Source organism: Scomber scombrus, chromosome 11, assembly GCF_963691925.1.
Source record: "Scomber scombrus chromosome 11, fScoSco1.1, whole genome shotgun sequence".
NCBI lineage: Eukaryota > Metazoa > Chordata > Actinopteri > Scombriformes > Scombridae > Scomber > Scomber scombrus.
The window spans coordinates 15,481,019-15,505,643 of NC_084980.1; the positions used below are offsets into that span (position 1 = coordinate 15,481,019).

At 42.4% G+C, this 24,625-nt stretch overlaps 1 protein-coding gene and 1 non-coding gene across 5 annotated transcripts; both read left to right on the forward strand.

Annotated features, from left to right (window-relative positions):
• Positions 1 to 421: 421 nt before the first annotated feature.
• eif4g1a (eukaryotic translation initiation factor 4 gamma, 1a) lies at positions 422 to 21,458 on the forward strand. 4 transcript variants are annotated; one of them, XM_062428453.1, is made up of 31 exons: positions 422 to 859; positions 2,746 to 2,872; positions 2,975 to 3,061; positions 3,282 to 3,314; positions 4,324 to 4,503; positions 5,878 to 5,980; positions 8,269 to 8,423; positions 8,669 to 8,761; positions 10,179 to 10,251; positions 10,347 to 11,231; positions 11,323 to 11,411; positions 11,529 to 11,718; positions 12,386 to 12,519; positions 12,851 to 12,970; positions 13,115 to 13,504; positions 13,747 to 13,893; positions 13,982 to 14,218; positions 14,376 to 14,480; positions 14,685 to 14,996; positions 15,119 to 15,236; positions 15,324 to 15,426; positions 15,547 to 15,869; positions 16,056 to 16,180; positions 16,308 to 16,480; positions 16,598 to 16,723; positions 17,337 to 17,418; positions 17,563 to 17,661; positions 17,780 to 17,920; positions 18,043 to 18,124; positions 18,374 to 18,514; positions 19,984 to 21,458. In XM_062428453.1, exons 2-31 carry the CDS (start codon positions 2,798 to 2,800, stop codon positions 20,163 to 20,165), a joined length of 5,103 nt encoding a protein of 1,700 aa, XP_062284437.1. In that variant the 5' UTR covers positions 422 to 859; positions 2,746 to 2,797; the 3' UTR covers positions 20,166 to 21,458. The 4 variants fall into 4 exon arrangements, with proteins under 4 accessions (XP_062284437.1, XP_062284438.1, XP_062284439.1 ...); XM_062428454.1 differs by having other exon boundaries at positions 8,269 to 8,420; XM_062428455.1 differs by lacking the exon at positions 3,282 to 3,314.
• On the forward strand, positions 13,556 to 13,628 carry LOC133991287 (small nucleolar RNA SNORD66). The gene has a single exon (XR_009926991.1). It is a non-coding gene; the product is annotated as a small nucleolar RNA SNORD66 (small nucleolar RNA).
• Positions 21,459 to 24,625: the final 3,167 nt, after the last annotated feature.

Sequence of the window (24,625 nt, forward strand, 5' to 3'; positions counted from 1 at the left end):
AGTTGTTTTTTTTAGTTTAAAAATATTAGTGTTTAATTATAATACACCTGAACGGGTTAAGTCTTGTGTCACATTTCTGTAGAGTAAAACCAAGATTGCCTGTATGGTAATGATGGTAACGAAGGCCATGACTTTGAGGTGTTTTTATTGCCTTGTGATTTAGTCACATTACTTCTCCTTATCTGTTTTGACTGTTTTATTCTGGCTTTGATTGTCTGTGTTTGCAGGTGATGACTTTAGTATTTCCACCTCTCTGTGGATCAATAAAGTATTGATGTTAATCGATGTTGAATCGTGGATGGAGATTAAGCAGAAACATTATATAGTGTAGTCACGGCTGATGGATTTGCCTGTATCATGTGATCAAGGAAACGGCTTCACATTTTAATTTCCCCGGAAGTTACCCATGCGACTTGGAGGTGCACCGGCTCCATAAACCAGAAACATCGCACTATGGCCTCTCTCTGAGCCGCCTGACGCGACACTTGTGTACATACCTGACCGGCAATCCGTCACCATCGACGCCTTGATAATGGACCCCCGGTCCAGAGGCTTTTTTCGGGGCCATCGGAGTTGTCAATAGTACTCCCAAAGTACTATATTAGTTGATTTTGAGCGCTGTCACTTGTGCTCTGCGGGGATTTAAACCGAGGTGACAGCAACAGCACTCGCCCCATCTGCCGGTTAGCTAACTGCTAACTAGCTCGCTAAGTCAATAGCCAAGAAGGGCATCACTTTTCTCTTTGGAGTACAGGACACGGAAAATACAAAACCTACCGCTTTCATACACAGACGACTGACCAGAGGCTGATTCCCCACAGAGTTCCCATCTTAACTACACATTCACAGTTGATTCCTGGTAAGAATAAAAACCATCTTACGGTGGGAGGTGATGCTAGCGTGGCTAGCTGCACCGGGGCTTCATTTTGTCAAAGGCACACCGGCTAGCTGCCGTTAGCTGGTCGGACAGGGCCTGCTACCGGCTGTCAGCAGGACACACGGCGTGCTAATCCCACAACATGAAGACCGCTAAAAAATACTAAATTAAAGTGATAATGTGAGAGTTATAAGGCCGGTGTGAGGACTAGTGAGCACGGATGTGTTGTTTATAACGGAGGAATTAACGTTAACGGCAGCTCACGGTGACCGTTACAACTGCGAGTATTAACGGTCAGATCTACGGTTTAACGGGGTTTGTGTTTTAGTCTTTCAGAGCCAACATGTCGGTTTTAAAACCTGACTTTAAATCAGAGTTAATTCACCCTGTTATTTGGAGACAGAGAGTGAAGCTGCTGGCCGGGCCTGTAATTAAACTCAGCTCACAGGACAAGCTAACCCGCTAACCTACAGTAATGTAATCTCATCTGATCCAAGTGTTGCAACATTGTTGTGTGAGGGCCGGTTTATTTGTTCCCCTTTTAGTAAACATGTCGTCCATCATGAGCTCAGTGAAAACTATCCGGCTGGGCTGTAAGTTAAGTCCTCTTTAAGGTGAAGTGTGGACGTTCAGCCACGTAGCGTAACTAAGCAGAGTGACAGCGGGACACGTAATGTTAGCCGGCTGCTGGCTAACGATTTAACCCGCCTCGGCCTGCACTGACATGCCTTCTCATTTTAGCAATTATTCAGCTAAAAACACACCTGGAGCCTCCTCTGAGAGTCTTATATTTAATGACCGCTCATGATACAGGCAGCCATCACAGGCAGCGGGAGCCTTACAGCAGCTTTGAGCGCTGATGTCCCGTCTGAGAGCAGCATGGCCCCGGCTAGCAGCTAACCACAGTAACTGTGTCAGCAGGTGGATGCTGTGTGTGACACGTCTGCTACAAATATTGATCCGGTGTTTTGTAAATCTGGCATTTTTTCTAACATCTATTCAGAAATAATGTATTAGTCCGGTTTTTTTTTAATAGACGTGGTTATTTGGATGGATTATTTGCACATGTAGCTAGCACAAGCAAGAGGGCATTGAAGCTGCTGGTAACACAGTAAATGAACTTTGACCTGAGGTATCCATTTTCTTAAATTCACTCATAACGGGTCAGACAAGTGATGTGGTGGCAGTCACTTATGCACTTTAAAGTAGAACTCTAAACCATTAAAACGTGTTAAGTAACCCCCTTTAGTATTTGTAACCTATTTGCCCTTTTCTGCTTCGTCAAGTCACATACATTTAGCTCTGTGTGTGTGTTTATTTTGTTTGTGGTTTTACAATCATTATCTGTCTGGTAGATTAGTTCACAGCTGGTATCACACAATTGTCTCTAAAGAATCAAATTAAAACGCCTTTTTTATGTGATTTAGTAGCTATCACGGCCCCTTTCCTACTCAAACAATAGATTGTTTTGGGTGGATGTCAGAACACGAGTCCATTGCAATTTGATTACGAGCGAGGAATCCGCAAAGGACATTAACTCTAACTGCTCATAAGACAGCATGCATGGGCCGTGCAATATGCAAGTGAGCAAGATTGTGGGAGGTGGTGGTGTTATCATAGGCGAAACCACAGACCACACCCTCACTGTTTAGTTAGATTTTGCCACACTTAAACATTTCATGTCTCACACTGTTGTCTGATGTCTGACCTCTAAGGCTCCAATTATCATGTGTAATAGAGTACTGTTTAACTGTCTGCTAGAGAAAATTCAAAAACTGAATTTACACCTGATAGCAGTTTTTATACTTTTGGTAAATATTTGACTCATGTTCGATTGTTCTTTTTTTTTTTTTGTATTTCTTTCACAGAAAGGCTGGCAGCACAAGGCCACCCTAATGCAGAACCATAAAAGAACGTGAAATGAACAAACCACCACAGCCTATAACGGGACCCACCTCTGTCCCAAACCCTGCCCCTTCCCCAGGATTGACACAGGTGAGTGCCTTTGACCTGGTGGGATCAAAGGAGTTTTGGTAGGTTAACCAAAACTTTTTGTAACATTTATGGGGTTTTTTTCTTCCATTTTCTCCTCACAAGGCCACCTACGGACCTGGACAACCCACATCTCTTGTTTTTGCCACACCTCCACCTCCACAAATGAACTCCGCACCACAGCCCAGACAGGTACTGTTTTTTTCTTTTTCTTTTGGCTTTTATGGTTTTTGCATTCAGGGTACAAGTACATGATGTGTTTTGCCTTGTATGAGAGCGTTCTCCTTCCTTTCACATAGATTTCTGACACGGCTTTTTCTGCTGTAAGCTTTGGCTAAATGAGTGTATGTGCGTGTGTGTAATTGCCTATTTGCCATCTTGACTTCTTTCCTCTCTTCTGCTGTCCTCCCAGTTTGCTGCAGGGCCCCGTACTTTACACCAACAGGTACTAACACCCCGCACTCTTCCTTACATCCCCTCTGTCTCCTTAGTGTAATGCATGCTTTCAATTATTCAATTATACAATTTCCTAAGGTCTGCTAGCATTGAGTATTGCATCTCCTCATAGAAATGCACATTTTTCTTGAAGAAGTTATGCCCTTTATTAGCTGTTAATAAGTCAGTGTTTAAAGGCAGATATTTACCCAGGCATTATTTATTTTTTTATTCATCCTGCACAAGCCCATTCCTTTCTTTCTTTTTTTAAATGTCCCCTCCACATTTGTCTGCATTTGCAAGACATCGCCCCAAACTCTCCTTGATAATGACTTAAATATTAAAAATGAATTTATTTTTGGTACCTGCAGCATTCTAACATCACTGCCCGCATGCGCCTGCTGCCCTTAAAATGACTGTTTTACCATTTAAAACTTGAACCCACAGGGGTTTTTGGGGATCTCACTTTTATCTAGACTTGTGCAGAGTTGCATGTGCAGCTGTCATTGTTTGAGCTTACTGTTCATGGCTTTGTGATACACTGCTGCCTGTCATACTCTTCTTTCTTGCACCTTGTAATCTCAACCTTTTCACATTGTCTCTTGTCCTCATTTTCACCTTAATCTCACTCCCTCTCTTGCTCTCTGCTCATGTGTTGCGCCGCTGAAGGGTGGATACAGAGCATTACAGGTAACGGCTTTTCTCTTCGTCCCCTCCTCCCTCTCTTAACTTTGGCTAACATCAGTGTGGCAAAGAGACATGTATTTCAGTACACATTAGACTCAGTGTAACCGTAGAACTGATTGTGCTTTAGACATTTGAAGTTGCCGTGAGTGCGTTGCATCCAGCGGGGGTTAGCGCGGTGTGCAACCGGATGCACAGACAAGCAAAAACTGCTGCAACATTCTAACACCACCATGCTTAAAACATCAAATGCAGACACAAAGCAACAGGTTTGCTTGCACTGCGATGCACTCTTCATCCTTCTTTCCCTCGGTTCTCCCTTATCTGTCCTCCAGGGTTACTATCAGAACCGGCCGGCTATGGCTGCCAGCGCTCCAAGAGTCCAGACAAGTAGCGGGCCTCGAGCTGTTGGACCCACTCATGTCTACCCTCCCAGCTCCCAGATGATGATGATTTCACAGCAGCAGCTCTCTTTTGCTGGCTCCCCTCAGGGTTACTTCATCCCCCCTGGACAGGTTGGTTGACATAAGCAGTCACAAATATATTATAATCATATAATACTGTGTATGTGCTCATCATATTAGCTTGTTGGCCAAAATATAACCGTATTTTTCCTTCTGAAAGTGGGGTTTATATTATTTTCAAAGACGTTGATGATCTTTGCGTACTAGCTGATTTAAGATTGTTGCTTAATTGGTCGTTAGTAGCTTTAAAGCTGCTAAGCTAGCAATGTTCTTTGTCGATTTATAGAGTTTAATTTAGAGCTAGTCAGCCCTAAAATTGTTTTGGATGCCCAGTTTCACCTATGGAAGTTTCTGGTGGCCCATTTAAGTTTTGATGCCACGAAGGAATTAAATTCTTGATGAGTGAAAATGTTTGAAAAGCTTCTCCAAAGGAAATGAACCAAAGAACAAATAATCCTGCTAGGTAGCCAAGAATGCCCAGGTGTGAACCCCAAAAAGTCCCCAAATAACATTAAATTGGAGAAAATCCTTAAAAGGGAAACCAATTTTCAGCCATCATTGTGTCATTACAGTGTGGTTAGTATATGCAAATGAACGATGTTTAACTTTACCTCCATGTTGCGTGCAGCCAGACTTCCCTCACTCATTTGACAGCAAAAGTGCGGCATGTGATGCAAAACACGGCATGTGGTGGACTTTGGATATCTGTCTTAGACTAGAAACTACATTTGATCATTTTCTGTAGTGTCGCCTTCAAGGACCGTAAACTGCGGGTCTCTCACAAAAACTTTGTTACACTAGCGAAAGGGAAAAGCAGACACTGAAACATCAGATTACCAAATACTTTTTAATACAATTTTTGAGAAAACTAGTTTCGTGATACAAGGCCGAATATCACGCTGTTGAATCAAGCACAGCAGAGTCTGGAAGAGAAAGCGACGACCAGAGCGACATTACAGCTGCAGCGAGAAGACGTGGACGAGACACTCAAAGTGCATTGTTGTAGGATTTCTCTTTAAGAGCAGTGTGAGGAATCTACAGCCTTTTTCCTCAGTTCTCTCTACTTGTGGAGCACAAATTTCCAATATAATGACACAGTTCTACTATATAGGTGACCTGCTTATAGGAAATCATCGTATTCACAGCATTGATTTTTTTTCCTTTAATCAGAAGTCCCCACAAGAAAGGATGTTATAAGAATAATAAGGCTGGACTTAAACATTTGGACAAGCTATACAAATATGGGCATTATCTTCACTTTTTGTCAAAAATAGGTGTTGGAATTGGAGAGTTGTCTTTTATGTTTCTTTATATTAGGTCCAAAATAGTATGTAATATTACTGTGCTGATGGTATGATTGACCTGAAGCTCCCACAACTTAATTGTCCCTCTATTGTTGTTTTCTGACTATTTATTTTGTTTCAGCCATACCGGGCCCCATATATGCCACCTACTCAGCAGTATCCTGTGACCAGCGGTACGGCAGGCTTCTACCCGGGAACTAGCCCTGCTGAATACTCTGCCTATGGTAAGAGGGTTATTAACCTCAGTTTTAAAGTGGAGAAATCTCTCACAAACATCAGGAAATCCAAACTTAACTTTTGATTTTTAAGTCAAAGCACATATTTTTAGTCTGTATCTATTTGCACACCTCTTTGCCCGTAAGGTAATGTTGGGTGTGCCTTGGTTTTGCTTGGCTGGTTGGTGTGTTTTTAAATGTCTTTCTGGGTCAAAACTCTGCTGTATGTGGTGATCTGCCAGTTGCATGTGGTCTGGCTTAATTCTGCTTTGGCCTTTGTTCTTTCTATCTGCAGTCTCACCTGACGCTGCCTTTACAGGTTCCATGAAATGGCTTTGAGACCAGAGTTTTGTTCTTGTTTGGTGTGTTGGCACATGAAACAAGATGGTGGGGTGGGATTTAATGTGAGCAGGGACCTTATTTGAATAGTAATGAGGTACAACTTTAAAACTGAGCTAGATAAAGACTCTAAACGGAAGTAAAACGTTTTTAGTTGTGGCACTTTGGGAATTAGAAAAGCCTCTCAAAGACATCCTGTTCTGTTTTATGGCTCCAAGTGCTCATTTGCTTTTGCAGATTTCCTTTTCATAAGTGAGAGGTAGAGTAGGGTCAAACTAAAACTCTCCCTAAGAAGAAAAGGATTATTTTGACTAACAAATATGCAAAGAAGGCCACATATTGTTGGCGTTTAAGAATAGGATGCAGCCATGAACACAAAGTAAGAATACAGCAAAGGCTTTGTTCATTTCATGGGACCTTTTTAACACCCTGCTTCCTCTGGATCCTCTCATTAACTCATTCTGCATCTCTCTTCCTGCCCTCTCTCCTTCTTTCCTCCCTCTCCCGTCCCTCACTCCCTTCCTCTCCTTTGCTGCGTTGGTTCAGAGCCCTCTCTTGCTGCGAGGGAGAGGCGGGGTGGTGGGGGGAGAGGGGGCGGGCGAGAGAACGGCCGTCTCTCTCTCCACGGTGCTCCTCTCACCTCCCAGCGCTACCCCGGTGAGTAGTGTGTGTGCTTGTGTGCTGGTCAGCAGGCTTCAGTGGCAACAATCTCTGTGGCACTTCCTGTCTCTGATAGTGTTGTAAATGTGTTCCCCCCCCCCCCCTTTTTTTTCTTTTGGGTAACACACGTTTAACTGTTACATGCGAATGGTCTAAAAGTCAAAGTCAGCACAAGTAAACAAGCCACTATTTCAGCAGTGGCATATCACTTGTAAATTCAAGCCATAATAGTGAAACGTGTGTAAAGGATTTTACTTTTTAACCCCCTTTGACTTTTTCCATGATACTGTCCAGGATGTCTGTTAAATGTTGAAAATACAGAACATAGTGTTCAGTATCCCATTGAAATAAATTTCATAATTGGGGAAAAAAAAACCTTAAACAAAATGTTTTCTGGTTTGAATCCATAGCTTAGATGTCTTTACTTATAATTGACCACACTCCCTGCGCTGTGTTATCAGCTCCTCTCACAACTTACGAAAAAGAAACTTGAATCAAAATCAACAAAGTCCTGATTCATGAAATCAGTTTCACTTGAATTTACTGCTAAAGACGAGCGGCCCACCACAACACAGCTGACGACGAGCTGAAAAGTCTGCCTACGTTGTGCTTGGATATTTTACCTTCATATGTTTCCTGGCCATTTTCACAATTTTGATGTGTTTCAGATTTGTATAATCTGATTACAATGCAATGGACTGGTCATGGACTGCAAATTAGACAATTACTACTACAGAAGACTTTCACATGTAGATTGTGAAGGTCAAACAAAAGCATTACTTTTCCCAAAGCCTGCTCATGACTAATTTGATAAACACACCTCGAATAAACTTTGTGTGGAATCCAGGTTTTGTTCTCCTTCTTTACTTTTATTTTCCTTTTTGAAATTCAAATATCCATCCGGACCATGCAGGGTTCAAAATGACTACCTGCCAGCAAGCTAGCCAGCCCCCCCCCCCCCCCCCCCCCCCCCAAAAAAAAAAAAAGGTGATCTATTGAGTGTCTGGTACAATTTGAACATTCAGTAGCCATTTGGCCGGTGGGCAAAATATGCACACTGGGAACATGGATTTAAGCGAGGACAGCCGCTGTCAATGGGCAAATGTCTATAGTTGCGCCTTAATGTCCCTTTTACATCAGTTTCACCAAATTCACACAAACTTTATTGCAAGGTTTTCAAAAAAAGACTTTTGGCATAACTACAAGATACTTTATCTTGTGAATCTCAGATGGCTGGTTGTATTAATGTGAAGTATTGTTTTTAACACGTTTTCTGTGTTTTACTCTAACCTTGACAGCAGGAGCATACTATCCAGCACAGGCGCAGTACTCTACATCTGTCCAGCCTGCACCGGTCATGATCAACCCCGCCCAGCAACAGCAACAAGCTCCGCCTCCTCAGCAACCACCGGCACAGCCACAAGGCCCAGCAAAGAGGGAACGCAAACCGGTAGTGTGTAGCAAACAAAAGGGCTGCAAACCTCTTGTCTGAGGTCAAAAAAAAATTTGAATGGAGAGAAATGTGTATTGTCTGTTCAATGTGGAACTTTCTCTTTTACCTCAAGATAACAATAGCATTTATCATGATGGGTTGCCGCTGTACATCAGTAGTGGCAGGATAGTTACATACTGTTGCATTTTAATGTTGGATACATGTTTTGTGGAGACTTAACGGATACTTTCCCTGTCTGCATATAGATCAGAATACGAGACCCCAACCAGGGCGGGCGCGATATCACAGAGGAGATCATGTCAGGTGGAAGATCCGCGACCACACCGACTCCCCCACAGGTAAGAATCACTTTGGAAAGATTCAACTCTGATCTGAATCAAGCCCATTTTTGTAAGAGCCTACAGTTAAAGACAGAAATGTTGGTAATTGTATTAATGAATGCCAGTTTGTGCGACTTTGAGTTAAAGGTGTAGTTTCCTCCTTTTTATAATTTTAAATTGCTTTTGGCCCTGACTTAAAATGTGTGTGTGAAGCATAAACGGGAAGATTGAAACTCCAGTTATATAAGAATAATTTCAGTTTTCCATTCTAACTTTAATCATGTTTTGTGGTTGTCTGTTCATCCTATTCTCGTTAACGCAAAATCTCAGGAACACCTTGAGGGAATTTTTTCTAATATGGCACAAACGTCCACTTGGTCTCAAGGATGAACAGATTTAGATTTCGGCAGTCAAAAGTCAAGGTCACTGTGGCCATAACTCAATAATTCATATGCTAATTGTGACAAAGTTTTCTCATAAATGTTTAATAGGATAAAATGATGAATTGATGACATATTGATTTGGCCCCGAAGGTACTTTTATAAGTCCAACCTCTTCACTTCCTCTCCCTGGTTAACCACCAGGACAGGGGTCATCCGGGTCCTCTGGTAGTTCACCACAGGCTAATTGGTTTTGCTGATGTTGAGCTTCAGGTGATTATCATTGCACCATGTGATGAATCTCTCTATCAGTCCTCTGTACTCCTCTGTAAAAAAAAAAAAAAAAGGTCTCTAAGTGAAGGCAGCTTGTCTATCACTGAAATTAATACATATCATTATAGTGACTCCAGTGAAGTCGATATTTTTGTCAAAGAAGACACTTAATACCTTTATCAAATTTTATACAATATGAGTCTGGACAGTCATGAATGTAAACTCCAACTTGACTGGCTGGTGGAGGCATCCAACCATGAGACTGTGTTTCTAGTTGTGTCTGCTTTGGTAGGTGGCTTATCTGAGAATGTAGAAAATTCAATAAAAACAAAACAAATGTACAATTTGTGGTATTAAGATTTTAATCATGTAAGAAAATATAAAAAAACAACAAAATAACAGACAACTTGAAAAGATAATTGCTCCTTCCCATTTTAAGAAGAGACATTTGAGTTGGTTTGTGTGAGAAAAGATCACATTGTTAGTGGAAAAAACACAACTTGGAATCATTTATACGCTCAGCACTTTATTTCAGTTCAAATCTCTGTGCAAACCTTTTAAAAGTAGCATTACTCAGATTAAAAAAACAGCAAAAAGCTAAAACAAATATACACAAATATGCCCTGACATCATGAGCCGTGGTCGTACTTTAAGTCTAGTAAAATACGACTCAACAACCTTCTGACACAGTAAAACAAACAAAGGGAAAATAAACTGGCAAAAAAACGCTGTTTCTGTTATTCTAATCAGCAGTTTAAAGATGACTCTTTTTGCAATCGTAGGCCTCCATAACAGATGTAAGTCCTGCACAGACCAATGGAGAAGTTACACAGCCTGTCACTACAGTGACAAGAGGTGGGTACATTTTCTCAGCTTGGGTTTACAAAATTAAGCAAGATGGCCATATTTTATATTTCTCTTATGGAGTAATTTAATGTTTCATTTCCCAGATGAAAACGCAGAGCCTTCTGCTAGCGCTGAAAGTCCACCACCTCCTCCCACAGTAAACCCAGAGCCTGTGGTCGAGGCGAAACAGGAAATGGACAGCCAGATGGCACCGCCTACTGAATTAGCCGCACAATCTGTAGCCCCTACACTGGCTTCTGAGGTACCAACCCCATCGATAAAGGACCAGCAGTCTCCCGCTCCCCTCCTTCCAGCAGTAACATCTACTCCTCCTCCTGCTGAGGCAATAAATAAAGTCGATACTAAAGTTGGTGACACAGTAGACGCTCCTGTAGGTCCTTCAGCATCACTGGCTGCGCAAGAGGTCCCTGTCAAAACGGAAGAACCACAGGCTGCCCCTGCTTCAGCTGAGAAGGCACCAGAAAAGGAGGAAAAGAAAACTGAGAAAGTGGAGAAAGAAGAGCAGTTGACCAGCGCTAAGGTGGAGCCTGCAGCTGAGGCTACAGCAATTGTTAAACCTGTTATTGTGACAAAAGAAGAAGCACCTACAAAGACGGCAACAGAAGTATCTCAGCCTCCACCCTCTGCACAGGAGCCTGCTGCTCCACAGACTCAGACTGCTGCCCCCAGCTCTGCCCCCGAACCTGAACCTACACCAGCTGAAACAGCAGAGCCGCTCCTCTCCAACGGCCTTCCTCAAGACACTGAGGAACTGACTGAGGATGTGGCAATTTCAGACACTACACCCCTTGACAAGCCCGACACTTCTCAATCTCAGGAATCCACACCTGTGGTTAAAATGGCAACGTCAGCCCAAGAGGAGGAGGAGGAGGAGGAGAAGAAGAAGAAGAAAGAGGAGGGGAAGGAGAAAATTGAGGATGCCCCCCCTGCCCCTGCTAGCTGCCCTACAGAGGAATCTACTATGCAAGGTGGGGTGGAGTACTGTCTTACGTGTATTTCTGATCGAGATGCCGTGTTTGTAAAGGATTACTATGTTAACACTTTATCTTTTTTTTTAAGCTGCTACATCTGTGCCAAAGAAGAGAAGGAACATGAAGGAACTCAACAAGAGGGAGGCTATTGGAGACCTCCTGGATGCCTTCACAGAGGTTTGTATTTACAGCACAGTGTTTAAGTGTCTCTGAAGTTTCAGCTGCATCAATAGTGTTTAGAAAATCTGCGTTATTATAGTACTTATTCATCTGTTCCTGTTTTGTTTGCTCCAGGAGCAGAACGCCAAGCCAGCTTCTGAACCCTCGTCCACTCAGGCCGACCCTGTCCTTGTTGCTCCAGCTGAACCTCCCGCTGAGGTCGCAGATGAGACCTGGGAGGAGAAAGAGGACAAGCAGAACACAGAAACTGATAAGACTAAATCCTCACCTGAGGCAAAAGAGCAGAAATACGAGTACAAAGAAGGTAGGTACATTTTTTAATGCAGTTAAGTGGCTGCAGTTGTCGTCTTTTTGCTGCCATACAAAATTAATAGATATAAAATGACGATGCCTATAAGGTCACAGAAGCTTAAATTTATCAAACATCACATAAAAGATGATTTTCTGCATACTTTACAAATGAAAATTGTGTATAACCCACTTATTTTAATAGTAAGATTGTATTGTCACAGTTGAGCAATAAGAACTTTTTAAATATTAAAATAATAAACAAGATGTGCAAAATCACACCTTTTATTTGATCAGACACTAGCTATCAAATATTTAGCCAGCATTTTTACTTATGCTGCTCAGATCTTATTGTAGATGTTTCCACACATCGTTTACCTCACGCTGCTCTGAATGAATTTTGTCATGATGCATGAGTGGAGTATTGAATATGAGGTCACTTATAAATTGCTTTGGGATTTAGGCGGTCACGTTTCAAAGAAGTCAATACAGTACTATAAAGGTGTTAAATTTATACACAGTGTCTCACTTTTGTTAACAACGCAATCGTTACAAATCAGTGTAAGATTGAACTCTGTACTCTGCTGTAGCTATAACCTTCTTATAAAGTAGTGGACATGTAACCTTTTGCCCTTCATGCATCAGTTTTCATCACATTCAATCTGCCCTCACACATCTCTCAGAACAATGGAAGCCGATAGACCCAGAAGAGAAAAAGCGGTACGACAGGGAGTTCCTCCTCGGCTTCCAGTTTATCGGCGCTAGCATGAACAAACCTGAGGGTCTGCCGCTCATCAGTGACGTGGTTTTGGACAAGGTAAGGGATATTTTTGCTTTATTCTGGTGTTTCCCCAGAAATTAAACTTCTCCAGCCAAAGTGGCAGCCACAGAAACTTATGATAAAATACATAATAATATTTGATTTATGAACTCACAGAATTTTCCTGACAACGACTTAATACTTTAATATAATTCATGTGTGACATCAAGACAAATATGTAGACATTTAAGTAGAAGCTACATGGATGTGTAATACTTGATTTGGTTGCATTTATGACCTTATAGCTACTTTTTGAATTTATTACACTGACGACAGCAGAATATAAGGATGGGCACAGGTATAATTTTGCCTCTTACTGTATCTTCAGGTGAACAAGAATCCCCTGCGACCTGCTGACCCAGCTCGAATGATGAATGCTGGTCCTGATTTTACTCCCTCATACTTGGGGAATCTCGGGAGCCGATCAGTGGGCGGACCACGAGGACCGGTAAGTTTGTACATCTCACTTCTGGATATTTCTGTCCCTTTTTTCAAAGTGTGTGTGTGTGTGTGTGTTTGTGTGTGTGTGTGTTCTATCAAATCGTGTCTTGTTGAATATTGTGATCATGTTTGCTTTGATTCTTTCCTTTAGCCACCTGGACCACGTCGCTCCCAGCAGGGTCAGCGTAAAGAGCCCAGGAAAATCATCACCAGCATGTCCCTCCACGACGACGTGCAGCTCAACAAGGCTGAGAAAGCCTGGAAGCCCTCTGTGAAGAAGCCCACTCGCCGCCAGGAGGAAGTGGAGGAGGAAGTAGCCAACACGGACGAGGCCAGGACTCAAGACTTGTTCAAGCGTCTGCGTAGTATCCTCAACAAGCTGACACCCCAGAAGTTTCAGGAGCTGATGAAACAGGTGACAGATCTGCCGATCGATACAGAGGAGAGGCTGAAGGGAACCATCGACCTCATCTTTGAGAAGGCCATCTCAGAGCCCAACTTCTCTGTGGCCTACGCCAACATGTGCCGCTGCCTTATGGGGGTAAGTTACGCCATTGTGTCTGAATCTTTGTCATTTCATTCTTGGCATTCGCTCCATGTCTCATATTTTGTGCCAAGTGTCTGGGCCACTGAATGTTCATGATGGTATTGAGGAACTGAAGGAGCACATTTATCACTCTTCATTTTCTGTTTGACATTGTCACAGTTATTGTGCCATATGAAGATGGACATTTTATATTTACTAAAAAATAATAATTACACTCAATGTTCTCCTCTTTTCAGTTGAAAGTCCCCACCTCAGACAAGCCAGGAGTTTTTGTGAACTTCCGCAAACTGCTGCTCAACCGCTGCCAGAAAGAGTTTGAGAAGGACCAAGATGATGATGAGATCTTTGAGAAAAAGCAAAAAGAGTTAGAGGCTTCTAAAGATGTAAGACATATGATCTTTTACTGTCACTGCCCCAACCACACAAATATTTATACTGACCATTTGACCACAAACACTTGTCTTCCCTCAGGATGAGGAGCGTGAGCGCTTGAGGGTGGAACTGGAAGACTCCAAAGACCAGGCCCGCCGCCGCTCGCTTGGTAACATTAAGTTCATTGGTGAACTCTTCAAGTTGAAGATGCTGACGGAGGCCATCATGCACGACTGTGTAGTGAAACTACTGAAGAATCACGATGAAGAGTCTCTGGAGTGTCTCTGCAGGCTGCTCTCCACAATTGGCAAGGACCTGGACTTTGAGAAGGCCAAGGTAGTAAAGCATGAACACACAGAGAGATGGGTCGGGTGAATCATAAAGGGAATAGGATTATTAGGAGCTCAGGAGACAATTTACACAAAGTGTCAGACTTATTCAAACACATTCAGTTTGATATTTAAAAAATGCTTTTTTTCTGTGACCCTGTTAGCCCCGTATGGATCAGTATTTCAACCAGATGGACAAGATCATCAAAGAGAGAAAGACCTCATCCAGAATCCGCTTCATGTTGCAAGATGTGCTGGACCTTAGAAGGGTAAATATTTAATCATTCATATCAGTCAATGTCAAAGAGCTGATTAGAAACATTTAAGGTAGTGACTCATGCTAAGTGAACCACCGTTGATACTGATTGTAAGTAATAAATGGTGGTTATGAGTTACTCAGAAGTCTAGGATGTAGCTATAAAATAACTAATGTTGGAAGTTTGTTTAATGACCGTCTTCCATCTGCTCCGTAGAGTGGCTGGGTGCCTCGTAGAGGAGACCAGGGTCCTAAAACAATTGACCAGATCCACAAGGAGGCAGAATTGGAGGAGCACAGGGAACAGATCAAGGTCCAGCAGCAGCTCCTGTCCAAGAAGGACGGAGGAGGAGGAGGAGGAGGCGGTGGCGGTGGCGGCGGCGGCAGGATGGGAGGGAACATGGGAGGCCGAGGCCCTCACACACCTGGAGGCGGCCGGAACAGCCAGCCCCAGGATGAAGGATGGAACACGGTGCCCATCTCCAAGAACAGACCCATCGACACCACCCGGCTCAGCAAGATCACAAAGGTAACGTCCAAGTCCGACAGAGGTTTTAAATCTGTTTGTCCAGAATTCTTTCTATTTTAATTTGATGATTTGAGACCTGGATGAATGTGTTTACCTTTGTAACTTGTCATGTTTCCTTATAGCCCGGTTCTCTGGACTTCAACAATCAACTGTTGGCTCCAGGGGGCAAAGGCATGTGGGGCAGCTGGGGTAAAGGCAGCAGTGGAGGAACAGGAGCTAAACCAGCAAGTGGAGACCAAGGTAAAACACCTCCTCCAAAAAGAAAGTCTGTGGTTTAAGTTATTTTTGGTGTTTGGGGTGTTAATCTGTTCTTTTCCTCCTCTTTAGATTCTGGTCGTCCAGCCACCAGCACCCTCAACCGCTTCTCAGCCCTGCAGCAGTCTGGTTCATTGTTGTCTTCATCCGACTCTGATCGCAGAGTTCCTCAGAGGTATTCGCCAGCTGCAAATATTTCTTCTTTACTCCACAACTGTCCTCGCACTCTTATAAGTAACCCAAAAACTACATTTTCCTAATAAATCTGGACCTTTGTCTCACTTACCACCCGCAGGTCAAGCTCCAGCCGCGAGCGTGGCGGTGACAGAGACAGGGACCGGTTTGACCGATTCGATCGCAGCGAGGGACGAGAAGGTCGCGACGACAGGAGCACCCAGAACCAAATCACTAAGAGAAGCTTCAGCAGAGAGTCCCAGGAGCGCGGCGGGAGGGGCGGAGACAGTAGGGCCACGAATGAGCCGGTGCGCCGCGTGGCCAGCATGACCGATGACCGGGACAGAGGAAGCAGAGACAGAGGAAGCCGGGATCGGGGAAGCAGAGACCGAGGAAGTAAGGACAGGGGAAGCAGAGACAGAGTTCCAAGCAAAGATCTCACAGGTAGAAAAACTGATGGAGCAAAAGTGAACGTTTAAAACTGATGATAGTTGGAGAAAAACATCCTGGTGGATAAACTGATGGTGTTAGATTTTTTCTGAATTATGTATTCTCATTAAATGAGGATGTTTAAGGACTGAGGTTCATCTTGTGTTGTCTCTTTTTCTTTTCTTTTCTTTTCTTTTTTAGCAGTCAAACGTGAGAGCGCCCCCACTCCTCCTCCTTCTCTTCCTAAATCTACCTTGACTGAAGAGGAGTTGGAGAAGAAGTCCAGTGCAATCATTGAGGAATATCTCCACATCAATGACATGAAGGTACAAACACGGCATGCCACGATGTGAATTCAGTACACATTAATATTAGGAGATGGAAAATGCTCTGTTTATAAAATCACCCTAACGGCCAACACCTCCCTTTTTTCCCCTTCTTTTGGCATTATAGGAGGCGTTGCAGTGTGTGGCAGAGCTCAACAGTGCCTCGCTGCTCTATGTGTTTGTGCGGAACGGCATGGAGTCGACACTTGAGCGCAGCACCATTGCTAGAGAGCACATGGGCTTGTTGATGCACCAGCTCATAAAGGCAGGGACATTGCCCACAGAGCAGTACTACAAAGGGTGAGGAATCGCACCTTCACACCAGTTTTTCTTCATTTGTAACTTCTAACGCATCCTTTTGAGCTCTCGACGAGTCTTGTAGATAGAGATTGAGCGCTGTGTGTTTTGTGGCCACAGGCTACAAGAGATCCTGGAGGTAGCAGAAGACATGGCCATAGATATACCTCACATCTGGCTCTACCTGGCTGAACTCATTACCCCCATGCTGCACGAGGGAGGCATCCCTATGGGACAGCTCTTCAGGTGAGTGCTGGAAGTCGACAAAAATAGTCAAGTTAAATAAAACACCAATTTGTCAGAAATTGGCCAATATGGCTCTTGGTCTGTAAATTACTTTTCTTTGCTTAAATGGTGCTGAATCATCTTTTATGTCAGTGAGACATTTCCAGTCTGTGCAGCAGATCAATTTTACACAGGCGGCCCAAAAAGGTTAAATTCAGTAGTAGGATTGTAGCTATCCCTCTTTCTCTCCTCTCTGCTTAACTCACTGTCCATGGAATAATTTCTGAACACATTCAATGTATTCAGGCGTACCCTCAATGGCCAATCCACTCTTCTCTGCACAAATGTTACAGAATCACACGTTTCTCCCAACAGTAACTGGAATAAAACACTCAGTTCTCCAGTGAAATGTAAAACTAGATCACTTATTCCCAGTAGGAAGCTTAAAAAGGGCCAAACATGGTTTTAATCTCAACATTACAAATTATTTTATTATAATATGAAGTACTTTGAACTGCTTTTGTGTGAACTGCTGCTATACACATAAAAGTTGAATTAGACTGAACATCAAATAGTAACTGATAATGTGGTTTGAAGCAAGTGGAAAGCTTAATTCTGTGTAATGTGTCTTCAGGGAGATCTCGAAGCCTCTGGTACCTCTGGAGATGGCCGGTGTGCTGCTGGTACAGATCCTCAAGTTGCTCTGCAAAGGAATGGTACGTTTTATCAGAAGTGGAGCTTAAACTGATATCTCATCACATCCCTTTTTAAAAAAAATAATATTCCCTAAATTGTTGTGTAGTTTAGCATTTTAAATTCATTGGATTGAATGTGCTTTTTTTTGCCCCCACCCCCACTAGACTCCTAAGAAGGTTGGGGCCATGTGGACTGAAGCTGGGCTGAACTGGAGCGAGTTCTTGGCCAAGGATGAAGACATCAACAAGTTTGTCACTGATCAGGTCTGTAAAAGACTGTGAAGTTGGCGGGGTTACAGCTTCGAGGTGGAATGGATGGGACTTGAGTAACAAAGTATATAAAGAGTCTCTTCAAGCTTTTTTTGTTTGTAACGTATTTCAGAAGGTGGAGTTCACGACAGGAGAGGAGACGGAGTCAAAGGAACCCGGGAAGAAGGCCTTCAGTGGAGAGGAGCTCACCAAACAGCTGGACAGGTTCTTTGAGGACAAGGCCAACAACCAGCGTATCAGAGACTGGGTCGAGGTGTGTGTCGCTGCTAGTTTAACTTCACACTTGAATATTTCATGTGACTTTCTGTTTTTAAATATAAAGGTTGTGAAAAGTTAAGATTTTCCTTCACCAACTTTTTCTTTTCTTTTTTTTAGGCTAACTTGGATGAACAGCAGGCTGCCTCCAACCTGTTTGTACGAGCATTGATGACATCCGTGTGTCAGTCTGCCATCATATGTAAGTCATGACCAATCACAGCATGAAGAATGAAGAGCTGTCTGATTTTTGCTAAAATTATCTCCGTCATTTAGCTGTTCAGTTATTAGTCATTACTGTCGGTCTTCTGACAGCGACAGCAGGAATCCTACAAGGGAAAGATTTTTTTTTTTTAAAGGCTGATTTGATTTTTGAAGCCCTGGAAGTAAATACTTTTCATTCCACAAAATGTTTTATCCCAATTTATGTCTTTGTTACCCTTCGTTTCAGGCGACACCCCATACAGGGTGGATGCAAAGCAGATCAACCAGAGAGCCAATCTGCTGCAGAGATACCTGTGTGATGAGCAGAAAGAGCTGCAGGCGCTTTACGCCCTCCAGGCTCTGATGGTGCACATGGAGCAGCCAGCAAGTGAGTGTTGTCCTCCTGATCCTCCTCCTGCAGAATATCAAATACAGCAAATTACTTAGAGGCTGTGTTTGACTGTTGGTGTTGGTTTTCATATGTAAATAGGGTAATTTTGAGACCACAGTTTTCAGAGTTTTTCTAATTTTAAGTATTTCTCTTTAATATTAAGTATATAATACAAAATAAGCAACAATCAAAGTTAATTAAAACAAACTTCTTCATGTTTCTCAGATTTTTTTTGAACACAGAAAAACAAAAACTGCATCATTATAAATTAAAAAGACCGTAAAGTAAATATAGTTTGAAATGTTAGACATCCAGACATTAAAATGTGCATCTGTGTGAGTAACACTTTCATGTGTTTGACAGGTGACTCATGATTTAGACAAGGGGGGGGGTCAGGGGGTTGCGGTCTAATTTGAAGTAATGAACTGAAAATAAACTTCTCATAATAACATAAGAGATCTTATGTTGCGCTTTGCGCTGTTACTCCAACAAAGCATTGCTCAAACTCTCTCACTGTGTGGACCCCAGGAAGAATAGTTGTTACTCTTTATAGTAGCTAACGGGAATCTTAATAAACTAAACTCCCTGTCGGTCAGCTACTACCTATGGACATGCTAAGCTAACCATCACGGCTCCAAAGATGCAACTTCACTGTCGTATTTGAGTGATAAGGAAAGGAGTTACTGAAAGATAAAGCAACCAGTTTATCTCAGTGCTGGCGTTGCAAAAACTACAAGACGGTTCAATATTGTCTGTTTTTAAGCATCGGTTTGCAGCACAGGACAACAACATGACCGGCTGTAAACATTAAAGTCTAATCTTACTGTTATCTCGGAGTAGATAATGCGGCTCATTTCTGTTGCTGTGCTGAGTGCAGCAAAGTCAGCTGGACTCATTTTGAACCAGACTGTGTGGTTCGTTCAATAAACTGTCAACTCTTCTCGAGTTGTTTGTGCATAATGTGTCAACTCTGCAAGATAATGTGATCTGACAAAAGGAAAAGTATTTTGTCATATAGAGACTGATTGATCGAGGATATTTGAGGCTGATACAATAGAGAAGCTTGAGTTATTACAACACCATTCCTAATTTACCTCAATCACATCTGTAGCATGTGTTAGCTGGAAGTTCTTGTTACTTAAAATATACCAACCAAGAAGTGAGCGAATACTAACTGACTTAGTGATTAACTGTCCAATTTATCAGTTTGGCTCAAAGACAGAAGAGACGTGTATCAGAATAAAATAACTCTACTCATGAATCTGCGGCCTCACAATCGTAACAGTTGAACAAACATCTGACTCTGAGCAGCGTGAGCCTCAGTCTGTATTTTAATGTGTTTTTGGGTTTATTTTCTCCTCCCTAACAGCAAACTGTGGTTGAGGTCTAATTGACTACAACAAAACCATCCATTTCTGAACCACTAATCCGGATTAATATTGACCTTTTTTGTTCTGTCTCTGCAGACCTGCTGCGGATGTTCTTCGACGCCTTGTACGATGAGGACGTTATTAAAGAGGAGGCCTTTTACAAATGGGAATCCAGTAAAGACCCTGCAGAGCAAACAGGCAAAGGCGTGGCCTTGAAATCAGTCACAGCCTTCTTCACCTGGCTCCGCGAGGCCGAGGAGGAGTCTGACAAAGAATAAAAGACTGGACTTAAAAAGCTGCCGCCCCCCTTTGGCGAGGCCGGGGCTGTGTAGGAAGCTTTTGGAGAGTAATGGACAATATTGCCAGAGAGGCAGACTCAAAATCAATCCTCAATGAGGATAAATCTTTATTATTTGTCTTTCTTTGAGGGATGGACTCAGAAAACAATCATTTCTCTCTACCTTCCCTCTCTTGCTTCCTCATTATTTCCCCACCTGCTTGTCACAGCAAGTGTCCTCATCAAATAAACTTGAAAACTGATTCAGCAGGATTGCTTGTTAACGAGGTGTGAAGTATCCCACATCACTACGAAACTTTTTTTCACAATAACACAAACCGACAGGCTGCTTTTTTTTTTAATGGTTCTAGATAATTATTGCCTAACAATCTTATCTGATCTGCAAGAATAAACAGCGAGGCGTGCAGTGTAGTGGGTTCTCTTATCGGTGGGTATCATCATGCCATATTGTGTTTAAATCCAAACACAGCTCTTTATGTCTTTGTCCCTTACTGGAGTGTGCAGCATGACTGAAGTGTGTTTCTATTACTGATCTCGTGGGCGAAACGTCGATGGACAAAATGTACATTGCTAACTAATGTTAAATAATCATGGGTGGAGTTTTTAAAGCAAAGGTTATCTATTTTCTCTTCCCTGTTTCAAAAGATGGGACTCACAGAGGACAGAAACACGGAGGGCTGATGTTGACCTTTGACTACTAGGGGGGGTGATCTTAATGCTTCCTCTAAGCCATCCTCTTCCATCCCCCAGTAGTGAAACCACACTGACTCTTCATCTTTACCTCTTCTGTACTTAAACCTGAGCTGTCGGGGGGAACTATCCCTGTAGAGGACACTTAATGACCCAATCACCGTTAAAACTTGAAATCTACAGAAATTGACTTGATGAAACGTATAAAGTTAAAAAAAAATAAAAAATAAAAAAATAAAAACACAGAAATGATCCGAAAGCCTTTTCTACTTAAAGTGGAAACTCATTTCAGGAGCATTCTGTAAATATATAATAATGATAATTAAAAAAAAGTTGTTTTTTTCAGTTTTTTTTCCAGAAACGATGAATTGCTGATGTAATGCAGTGTTTCCTTTTCCAACAGACATCGCAGTTGTCCAGATGCAGGGAGGTGCTTTAGATAATCCATTGATTATTAGTTTTATTGGAATTTTGTAAATATTTTTTTTGCTTTTCTTTATTTAAGAAATTATTGCTTCTTTTGCATCGGAAACTGGAAAGATGAGGTATCGAAACATTGCAAATAAAGGACTTATTAAGTTGCTGTGCGGAGTTTTGCATCGAGTGTCTGAGCCGTCTTCGGGTATTTAGAGTTGTGTGTCGTTACGGACTTAATCGGGACTTAACGCGCTAAGACTGACCTTTAGTTTAAAGCTGGAACAGTCGCTCAACTGAGGGAAATTTTGATGTGTCAATTAATATAGCAAATTAGAAATATTCCAACAAAAATGCCAAACATGTATTAGTTACAGCCTGTCAATTCAGATTATTTTGCACCTTTTTTTCCTGTTATAGATGATTTAAAATCAAATATTTTATGGTGTCTGGCAGTCTAAAGCCCAATTTGAAGATGTCATCTTCTTCACAGTGACATTTTAAACACCAGAGGAATATTAAAGGAACAGAGAAAATCAGCAGATTAAATACATAACAAAACTCATTGTTGGTTGCATGTCTGCTGACTTTAATGAGCTGAAGATGTATCGCACACAATGTGACTAACATTCATATGAACTTCTGTTTCTTACATCAAAATAACTCCACGTAGTGTGGCGCACAGATGTTAAAGTTGGGGAAAAGAGCACTGGTATGAGAGGAAAAACATCTGTGCATCCTTAGAATGTGTCAGATTCAGTTAGTCTTCATATACTGGAATACAATCTGGTCCTCAGTTTTTCTGTGTTATTAGTTTGTGGTAAGTTCATTAAACCCAAATGCATGTAAACACAATATCAAATGAATTAAAAAGTCTGAAACACGTGACACATTCAGGGCCTCAATTTTAGGTCAAAGGCACCATTTTGTTTTCTTGGTACGTATTCCCAAAACTTTGCAACACACACACACACAGGATCTGGGGTTGTATATTTTAATATCACAAAAACCTGTCATATTGAATGCAGGACTCAACAAATCAGGTCAAATTAACACTGCACTTCTTTTTCCCCTCACCACATCATTTTTGGGAGTTTCTTTATATCAGTCTGCAGTGTCCATCCTGAACCACCCTTCATGTGTTCACACAGCACTGTGAATGGGTGGCCTTAAAATAAAAGATAATGAAACCAGCTGCAGTGCTTTCCAGGACTGAAACTGTTACTGTATCTTGATCTTGGCTGCGCAGGGAGGAGGAGATGGGATGTGACACCGCCTTGCGTTGATGACGCTTGCCATCGGGAGACATTTGGATAGCCTATGTAACCCATATACAGAGCAACAAATGGTGCGCCTGTGCTGGAGACCTAATGCTGGAGTTTGGAAAGATGTTGCTGGCGACTGCGTGGCTTTAAAGCTGCACTGAGAGACCCGCAGCAGGAGGACGAACCGCGCTGTATCATCTGTCGATCGGATTGGAGACAATTAAGCGCATTATCATCATGAGCCGCCGCGGCCCGACTTCCAGGTAGGTACCGGAGTGTCGCTGTGAGGGGGATAATTAGAGCCAAACAAGCTTCGTTAGAGCCGTGAAGCTGCATATAAAGGGCAACGGGGGCGCGGTGTTTATCCGATGCAGGTATGGAGCTATTGGTATGCAGATGGAGACTTCAGAGGTTGCCAGGAGACCCGCTGCGTGCTGCATCCGCGCCTCTCGTGCGTTACCCCCCCATCCATCCCCATAATTGCAAAGCTACAGGCCTGCGCCCATCAATGGCGGGGTGATGTGTTATTCAACCGTCAGCGTGTCGCTTGTGTTGCTTGAATGCACCATTTCCAGAGAAAAAAAACAACTCATCAGCACTGCAGCTCCCTCCACTCAGACTCAGAGCAGCAGGTCTTCACAGCAGCCAAACACTGACTTAACCTCCATCCCACTTGTTGGTCCTATAAGTCTCATCAGTGCCCCATGGTATGTTATATGAGGCATTACTCCTGTTAGACATGCTGTTAATGTCAAAAAGGCGCACCCCAGTCTACAGGGAGGGTACAAAATAATCTGAACATCTGAAGAAAAATGACTTAGAGAAACTTCATCACATTTACAAATGCAGCTGCAGGTCCTGCATACATGAGGACTGCTAATCAGCACACTGAAATGTGAGTTATTTTTTAAAAGCAACATCTCACAAATAACAGCTCCAGATACGTCACAGATGTGCAATGATGAGGGGGAAAGAAAATATAATGGGGAACATATTCATGTCAAACAGACTATGGGGCTTCAGTTTTTGTTAATTAGTCTAAAAGGGTCACAAATGTCCCTGAGCTCAAGGTGACATCTTCATATTGCTCCAGAATCCCCAAAATAGTCACTTTACAAAGATCCGAAACACTGAACAACATAAAATCCTCTATTTGAGAAGCTGGAACCAGTAAATGTTTGTCATATTTGCTTGATAAATGTTTTGTTCTATTATTTGCAGAGTGCTTAATGAATTCATTGGTTGATGAACTAGTTTTTTCAGCACTTAAAAACAGTTTCCAGTCTGAGATCAATGGTGGTGAGATTAGATAGAAAAGAAGAAAAAACATATTTCTATGTTAATTCATATTTTTATTTTTTATTTACTAAAAGTTCTGCCTTTTTCTTGGGAAATAAGGGATAGTTTAACCTTGTCTGGTCGCTAAAATGATCCAAAAGAGTCAAACTACTCTTTGGCAAAACAGAAAGACATAAAACATGTAGGGGAGGGATACCGCTTCATTTTTAGGAGACACAAACCATAAAGGTTGAGAAACATTGGCCTGCAGTGTGTACGTGGTTGACAAATGCTGTTAACTAGCATGCAATTTAATATAAGACACATTTTGAACTGTTTCTTATTTAGTCTACATGATTTATGCCTGTGGTGCTGACACCTGGGTGTCTAGGTGTCCGGAGGGTGCCGTGCGGAGCTCCACATGCTGAATATGTGCTGTGTTTATCAGTGTTGAGCATGACTGACGTCCGCAGAGCTCACAGGTGTGTTTTGTTGCTGCAGCTTTCCTTCTGAGGAGCGTCTCCTGAGCTGTGGGAGCTGTTTGCACCTTCATATCACCTCCTCCCAGAGTCTCTCACCTGCCTGCCTGCCTCTGACACACATTTACTGTCAATTTTGACTTTATCATCAGCATGAGTCTCCTCTCTCTTAGCTGCTTTGGGAGCCAATCTTCTTAAGGATATCTGTCAAGTCATGCACCTGCTCAGAATTTAATTCAGACGGCCTTCCTTCCTTCCTTCCTTAAAAACATGAAACACGAAATATCTGCTATGTGTTGCTGGCACAGATTTCA

What these genes read in the sequence shown, in the direction of transcription:
- eif4g1a (XM_062428453.1), top strand. Translation starts at nt 2,798, where the DNA reads ATGAACAAACCACCACAGCCTATAACGGGACCCACCTCTGTCCCAAAC. An exon ending in AGTTAGAGGCTTCTAAAGAT is followed by an intron (nt 13,894 to 13,981) that starts GTAAGACATATG and finishes GTCTTCCCTCAG; the next exon opens with GATGAGGAGCGTGAGCGCTT. An exon ending in GCACATGGAGCAGCCAGCAA is followed by an intron (nt 18,515 to 19,983) that starts GTGAGTGTTGTC and finishes CTGTCTCTGCAG; the next exon opens with ACCTGCTGCGGATGTTCTTC.